We start from the raw sequence: 8,197 nt of genomic DNA, 5'->3' as shown, positions 1-8,197 counted from the left end.
CCACCCTGCTGGTCTCGTCAGATCAGTGGCTTGGCTTCTTCTTGTCTCTTAACAGGCGGGACCGGCGGCCAAATAGTTGAAGGGACCGAAAAGGATATCAAAGCAACAAATACCCCCGCAGTTTGCAGCTTGTAACTTATCAGTATACAACTAGTAAAAAGAGGAGGAAAGGACAGAATGTTCCAGCACACAAATAGGTTGGGCCAGATGTCCGGGGCATAGGGAAGTTAAATAAGAATGTGCAATGCTTACTTAATCATAAAAACCAGTATTAACTAGTTTCTGAAATGGACATAACAAACGCACAGGGAGGGGACAATTGAGCCCCAAAGCCTTTACTGATTGATTGAACGAAGGGTAAAGAGATAATTTAGGAGGCAGGTACTAATGAATTGTTTGCTGCGTGCTAAATCCTGATAGGAGTAAGGGATTTTATGTAAAAACTATATAACCCATGTACATGCTTTACCCGGGTAGAATACACTAGTTACTGATGAAGTGACTGTTATTCTCCGGAGCGCTCTGTTGTTTGATGACCACTGCAATAAACCTTTGATGCAACGATTGGTGTGATTGATTGTCTCTGATCATCTTTGAGTTTCATTAAACGAACCTACATAGTCCATAATCACCTCTCACCATACCCATACAAGTCATGATCCCGACATTGAATTGAGAGACCTTATTTAATTTTATTCTGACCAATAAGATATTTTAGTTTATGTTTAATATAGACAAAGGCAGTCCTCACATCATGTCAGCAGAAAAATCTGTGAACTAAATCAAACATATAAAAATGTGAAATGTAGGATAAAGAATACATGAACATCTGTGCAACTGAAAAATGACTCTTATTACAGTTCCTCAGAAAGCGTTCCTCTTCCTCTTAATGTTGTCTTTTTCCTCTTTTAGAAACTGTTTTAAATTTCCATCAAGGGTATCCTGTTTCAGACTGTCTGGATGTCCATGCCATTTCTTTCTTTCTTTCTTTCTTTCTTTACAAATTAACAAGAAGCAATCAAGTGTCATAATGTATGAAAATGCAGAATAAAAGTTTTCCTTCAAACCCTATGCCTATTTATGGAAAAAAAAAGCAAAACAACCCCCCCCCCCAAAAAAAAAAAACAATTAGTCATTAGCCATGAAGATATTTATTAAACTATACACACTGAGTGAGAGGCTCTTGCCTTTAAAAGACATGCCGATGTTATTATTGGAAGGCAGAAAAATATTAAAACACACGTAGATGAAGGCAACAAACAGTGCTTGGAATCTTGTCTCGTTGTCATGCGAACAGTCTACTGTTAGTATATTTAACAAAGAAAAAAGTGTCTGTGTTTACTGTGTATATTTACAGATATTTTTTTTTAAACTACTAAAATACATAGAGTTTAAAACGTTCATAAAAATGTACCAAAATGCACATCCCTGGAGTTTCTCAGCCTTTGTGTTTGTGTGGAGACATGCTTTATAATTAATACAGTCTTTATAGAAATTAATCATTTTCATTGTTTACTTTGCAGGCAGTGATAGTACCAGGATACCACTGGGGCTGCTAGTGATAATGTCCATTAACAGCATTACCGTGTGCTGTGCAGGCAACTCCATGGTCTGGGAACGAAATCATCAAAGTGTTTTCTGTAAGACTATCAATAATGAATTGGTTGTAAAACACTTAAACAAAAATTTGAATAGACTGATGGCACACAGAAGTGGTAGCATTCTATGTTGTAAAAAATATTAAGCAATGCAATCGAAAAATATGTTGTAATGATTACTATAAATATCACATTCCTGTAATGCTGCTTTAAACTTGAAATGTAGCAAAATTGTTTTATTTCAGTATTATTGCAGTGTTTTATTGCAGCATCTAAAAACTTTATGCATGTTTTTTTGTACTTTTATACCATTAAAACAGAGCCTTTATATAATAAAATATGACAGGTTTATACCATGGTTTTCTCATTACACACTCAAGCCAAACTCTTATGTTCCACATGCATAAACCAATATTAGCACAATAATTAATCATAACCCAGACATCTTCATTTCTGCCTTTATTTGCATAATGTTATGAAAAACACACACGTAAGGGTACTTTTCATGATAAAAAGTGTTAATCTGAAATCCAGCACTACAAAAATGACATGAGAATAGTGAAATTCTAACTCAAAATCAATAATGAAATACTGTTAGGAAGTATTAAAGAATTGTTGACAGCAATTTCCGTTATATTTGTAGTTGAACTAAATGTAGGGAATACTCCAACATTAAATTATAGTTAATGAATTGGAACATTGAACTCTGCATTAGGTCATTATTGCTTACTTATTTCAAACCACTAAAAGGCAGAAGTCATTATGTTGAAAAATATGTATTTAGCATCTTATTACAAAAAAGCACAATAACAACTAATTTATACAATACATATTAAACTCATTGTGGAGGGTATAGACTGCCAGTGTTACTTTCCACTTTTCTTTGCATTTATATTTCAATACCATAAGCAAAATCATAGTGCTTCACCATCCTATTTCTCAAACAGATATAAAACATTTGTATACTACATGTGACTATTAATTACTATAGCCTATTATGCTTATGCTGCAACTTGGCAAGCTATATACACACACAACACATCAGAAAACACAAAGATCAGGGACTCTAAAATAATTGTATTATTATTTTATGAAAAGTGCTTTTAAAACACATATCTTATTTGCATTAACCATAGTAATTAAATATAATTTGAAGTTATTAAATATGAGTGGAACATATTCTAAAATCTCCCATTTCACGTATGATACTTTCTTCACCCTGAGCAATGCAGGTGCACAGGCAGATCTGTGTTTTTTGTTGTACCTGTACTGCTAATAGGAAAAAGGATTAGATTTGTGTGCCGCTGAATTCATAATGCAGTTTGGCATGACATTTCGTTGCAGAGGTGTCTGTGTGACCTCTTGATTGATATCAGACCATGGGGGAGAATCTATTGGCTCACGCTTGATTGCATGGATCAAGTTGTGACTTTTGAACTCGTAGGCTAGTTTGTACTCCTGCTGACCAAACCCTTTGTGTTCTATTGAATTGTGCCCATATGCAGGGCTAGCCAAACAGTTTGTGCTGGGATTACTGGACAAGTTCTCCAAATGAGGTAACCTTTGTGGGCTAAACTGGGTAAAATCTTTGTGAAGCACACATTTTAAAGGTCTGCTTCCAGAGGAGGTATCTTGGTAGTGCCCATTAAAAGACATCCCCATGTTATGTTTATTTTTCTGACAGGGAGAGTGTTGCTCATAATAGTCTGCTTCCGTTTTCAATGGAATTCCTTCAGAATAGCCAATCCCAAACCTTTTCTCCACTTCTTCCTTACACATCCAAGTCCTGCTTTGGGAGATTCTGTAAATGTCACAGCCATTTTCAGAATCTGATTCCTGTTCGACTTTGATTGGAGTTTCAGGAAACATCCTGTTGTTGTAACATCCCACATGTGATACATATGTGCTTTCCGATTTCATACCATCTGCCATGAAGTTGTCCATTTCTGAATTTTGTGAAGTGCTGTAAAGTTTGGGGATATGTGTGTCATTCCTGAAATGGTGGCAGCTTTGAGACATTTTATAAATGCCTGGCTTCCCATAATGAGAAGGTTTAGTTGAAAGGTTATTCATATTTTGACCAGTCCTTATCAGCTGCGCCCCTATGGGTGATCTTACTGCCCAAGGGTTATCTAAATTAGGCGCTTTTTCTCCACCTAAAGAGGATTTACAGAAATTTAATGGCTTCTCTTGGGAATAACAACCTTCATTTTTGTTCAGTTCGAGCTTATGTTTAATCCCTTCCTTTGTCCAGTGATTGCAATGCATTTGTTGCCCAGACGTGTCACTGGAGCAGTTTAACAAATGCACCTCATCATTTTCATTCATTCCACTACTACTGGCTTCCGTCTTCAGGTTTTCTGTATCTTCTTTCTCTCTGTAAGAAATAAATTAATTAATAAATGTTTTTTTTTACTTCTAACTTAAAAATTGATACATAAAGAATTGCAGTCAAATATCACTAGAACATGCTCCATTGGAGTTCTCTTCCCAACATCATGTTTTCTTCAGTGATGTTGATAAAGGAGTCCATAAATAAGCTAAAGGCAAAAACGTATAAGTCCAAAATAGGCTGTAACCTTTAAAACTGTAAATGCCTCAGTTTAGATTACTAATAATAAACATTTATAAAATCCATAAACTATAAAGTAACATTAGGTCTATATCCTTTTACCCTGATGTATTTTTGTATTACGCTGCAATCGCATACTGACTGATTGCATTTGTTATTGTTAAACAACCTAGCATTTTTTTTGCCCAAAGATTGGCGGTAGATGTATTTTTCTTTATATACCTGCATTCTTGTAGACAGTACAATACTCTCGTTAAGAAACTAGACTCAACTTCCGCAGTGAACTCACTCAGCTTCCTGCCAAATAAATAGTTAAAGACTGGCATATGGATTGTAAATAGCGTTGCATGTATTCTCATGATGCAGTATGTGTCAACATTTTAAAATAAATCATAATATTTCAAATGACGATATATAACTAACCTCTGATAAGATTGATAATTAAAGTAGTTTTATTGCCAAAATAATATTTGAGTTTATTATTAATCTCAGGTTGCTTGTATAAGGTACCTTATCTGTAGATTTGCAGAATATGATGCTTAACTGGCAGTTGTAGTGCGCTTAAGATCCCACTTTATATTAAATTAGCCATGAGGTTTTCCAAATGCTCTTTGTTCAGCCGCAGAAGCTCATGCATGCAAATAACTTTTCACTGTAGTAAATGTTAAGTAATGTTTAATATCCAATTCAAAGGTAATTTTTTGGTTTGTTTTATTAATTACTTCAACAGTACCAGTATGTTTTTTTTTTTTTTATAAACAAGGTCCCACCCATCATTTAATTGGTGACACTCAGTTTACTGCAGGTAGTTTATCATGGTCCCTTTGGATCTCTGAAAATTGACAAGCCTATTTGAGCAGATCGTTAAGAACCACTGCCGTGCTGTTTTATGGGCCTCAGAATAAGTTAGCTGCAAATAGGAACATACATTTATGGGCTATACAAACAGTTTTTGCAATTTTGCATTCTAGCTCTAGTCATTAAGATTAGTTTTCATTGATGGCAAGAAAAAAAGCATAAGCATGTACATACTTCATAGCCTGCTGTGTGACAATGACATATTCCGGGCATCCGTTTCTGTACACAAGCTGAGCATCAGCCTGCACCCAATTCCATTGATCTTCATTCGTAAGCACTCTAAAGACAGGAACTCCATTTTCTCCATTATTCATCACTGTCACCAAGGAAAAGCAAAGGTTTAGACTGCTACAGACACTTTTTTTGTACTTTTCTAATGTCATTATTTTGATCAATTTGTAAAATAACTGAAAATGAAAATGTCCACATATTTGCTGTTTAAATGGAACAAGCATGTCAGACTTTCATTCATGGTGGTATATCCCTATTGACCTAAATCCATTGTATGCACAGAGAACTAGTGCTACAGATTTCCAAAACCAAGTTTCATCACAATTCAATAAGGGCTTCTCTGGCTCTGTTTACAATGAAACAAAAGGTATTAGTATGTTCTTGGCGTACCTTTGTAATATCATTTTTAGGAGGTTTTACAGCAAACTTGTCTGTGGCCTGAAGTGGGCGTCTGTGACAAGGTGCAGCCTGTCTTTGTGTTTTTGTGGTGCTTAGAGTGGAGGTGAGTCTGCTGTGTGGATCTGAGTGAATGAGTTTGTGTGAGGAATGTGTGAAAGGTGCTGCAGGTGATGAGGTGCGAATTGCCCAATTAGCTGCAGCACCTGTATAAAAGGGAGTGCTTGGGAGTGTTAGTTGGTGAGTGTTGTAAGAGTGAGAAGACGTGTGTGAGAGTATTTTGTGTTTAGAATTTATTGTTAACAGTGTTTGTTCTGTTTATTTGGCCATTGTGCCTTTTTGGCTGGTAATTATTGTTTAATTAAAAGTATTTTATTTGCTGCACTTTCTGTCTCTGAGTCTCCTCACTTTGGCTATCCTATCACAGCGTCATTCTATTTTAATTGAAGTTGGGAAATGCTAAAATGTTATCGTTTTAATAAAAAATACATTTGGCATATAAATGCTGAAAAAAATGTACTTTAACATTTAGCAAAGCAAAATAGCAGAGTAGGGTCTCTAAGAAAAAAAAAATATATGTAGCCTATTATAATGATTCAGTCCAATGGAGCGCTGCATGTATGTACTATATATTTAGCATATATCCTTTTTTGTAAATCAGTTTTGACTCTGAAGCAGACCTACTACTTACTATTGAAGTCTTCTTTGCAATATTACTGCCCATTCAGTAAAGCCACAGTGTTTCTAGCCTATTTCCATAGTAGGTGATTCAAATCCTATCACAGAGCAACATTTAAATGGACCGTCAACGGGTTTAAAAAGCAGCTGTTTTACCACTGCATCACCTGTTGTCTTTATAAGAACGCACACTGCTACAGTACCTATTGCAAAAGCTGGCATACAGGTCTGGAGGATTGCAGGTGTCTGTACTGGACTTTATTAAATAGATTACAGATATGCAGTGGGCATTGGTACATTACAAAAAAATGTGTACACTTGTACCATTCATTCACCCCCTAAACATGTTAACAAAACAATCCAGTTTTAACATTTTTCGGTACATCATTGCATTATCCAGCCGTTAACGCTCTCTTCAAGGAATATAAAAGTAAGACATTTCAAAAATGATGTTTAAGAAATAGCGTTTTATGGTTGGACAATTACATTTCAAGCTGTCGGTTTGTGGTTCCTGTGAAAGAGTTCCATGAAACAAAGTATGGTATATTTTTGTATACATTTAAATTGTAATGGTAATAGTCTAAAGTTAACAGTAGATCCGCACATCACGTTTATAGATTTCACCAAACAAAAGTCTGCAAACTCAGTGTTTAACACAAGTATGTTCTTTGTAGTACCACAAAATAGTGATTCATCCGTGAAGAGCACACTCGAAGTTGAGCATTTGCCCACTGAAGTCGGTTAAGACCCTGGTGAGGACGACAAGCACGCAGATGAGCTTCCCTGAGACGGTTTCTGACAGTTTGTGCAGAAATTTTTCGGTTGTGGAAACCGTTTCATCAGCTGTCTGAGTGGCTGGTCTCAGATGATCCCACAGGGGAAGAAGCTGGATGTAGAGGTCCTGGGCTGGCGTGGTTACACATGGTCTGCGGTTGTGAAGCCAGTTGAAAGCCAGTTCAACGTTGTAGGAGGTTTATGGTAGAGAAATGAACATTCAATTCTCTGGCAACAGCTCTTGTGGACATTCCTGCAGTCAGCATGCCAATTGCATGCTCCCTCAAAACTTGAGACATCTGTGGCATTGTGTTGTGTGACAAAACTGCACATTTTAGAGTGGCCTTTTATTGTCCCCAGCACAAGGTGCAACTGTGTAATGATCATTCTGTTTAATCAGCTTCTTGATATGCCACACCTGTCAGGTGGATGGATCATCTTGGCAAAGGAGAAATGCTCACTAACAGGGATGTAAACAAATTTGTGCACAAATTTTGAGAGAAATAAGCTTTTTGTGCGTATGGAAAATTTCTGTGATCTTTTATTTTAGCTCATGAAACATGGGACCAACACTTTACATGTTGCGTTTATATTTTTGTTCAATATAATTCCAAATTACTTACCTTTCAGATGGGTTTCAGCCTTATGCATCATATCAGCAAATTTGACGTAGTGGTATCCATTTTTACACTGTGATTCAGCTACTTCACCTCCTTTGGCTCTGCAAATATAACATAACATAAGTAAACGGTGACGAACCAGGTTTAAACAATGATAAAGCATTAGCCAGTCATATGCATTGGACAGCATTCACTTGGTAGGTTATAATATTAAAACAAAAAAAAATATTTTGAAAGTGAATAAATGTATCTGGAAAATAACGCATTGCTTCGTACTTCGATAGTACGATATATCGTGATCACAAATATTCATGATAATTGTATCGTTAACATTTTTTAATTATTCAATAATCGTAGAAAACGATAGTCACAGACTCACTAAACGTGGCTGGAAGCAGAACAGATGCTTTTCTCTCCAATTATGGGTACAATCATTGGTGTGTACTAGGGATGCTACAATTAAATAAAAA

At 36.0% G+C, this 8,197-nt stretch overlaps 1 protein-coding gene across 2 annotated transcripts in view; it reads right to left on the bottom strand.

Annotated features, from left to right (window-relative positions):
• Nucleotides 1–1,409: 1,409 nt before the first annotated feature.
• The window catches only part of LOC121313060 (aryl hydrocarbon receptor repressor-like), a 95,079-nt gene continuing 88,291 nt past the window's right edge, over nucleotides 1,410–8,197 (bottom strand). For both annotated transcript variants that reach the window (XM_041245194.1, XM_041245195.1), the window contains exons 9-11: nucleotides 7,731–7,828; nucleotides 5,203–5,344; nucleotides 1,410–3,975 (exon numbers count right to left, since the gene is read on the bottom strand). In XM_041245194.1, the coding sequence (XP_041101128.1) occupies nucleotides 2,871–3,975; nucleotides 5,203–5,344; nucleotides 7,731–7,828 (1,345 nt within the window). In that variant the 3' untranslated portion in view covers nucleotides 1,410–2,870. The remainder of the gene's footprint in view (nucleotides 3,976–5,202; nucleotides 5,345–7,730; nucleotides 7,829–8,197) is intronic.

The sequence above is a fragment of the Polyodon spathula genome, chromosome 3, assembly GCF_017654505.1.
Source record: "Polyodon spathula isolate WHYD16114869_AA chromosome 3, ASM1765450v1, whole genome shotgun sequence".
Lineage (NCBI taxonomy): Eukaryota > Metazoa > Chordata > Actinopteri > Acipenseriformes > Polyodontidae > Polyodon > Polyodon spathula.
Note: the sequence above shows the minus strand (reverse complement) of the source record. Positions and strands in the feature narration are given on the sequence as shown.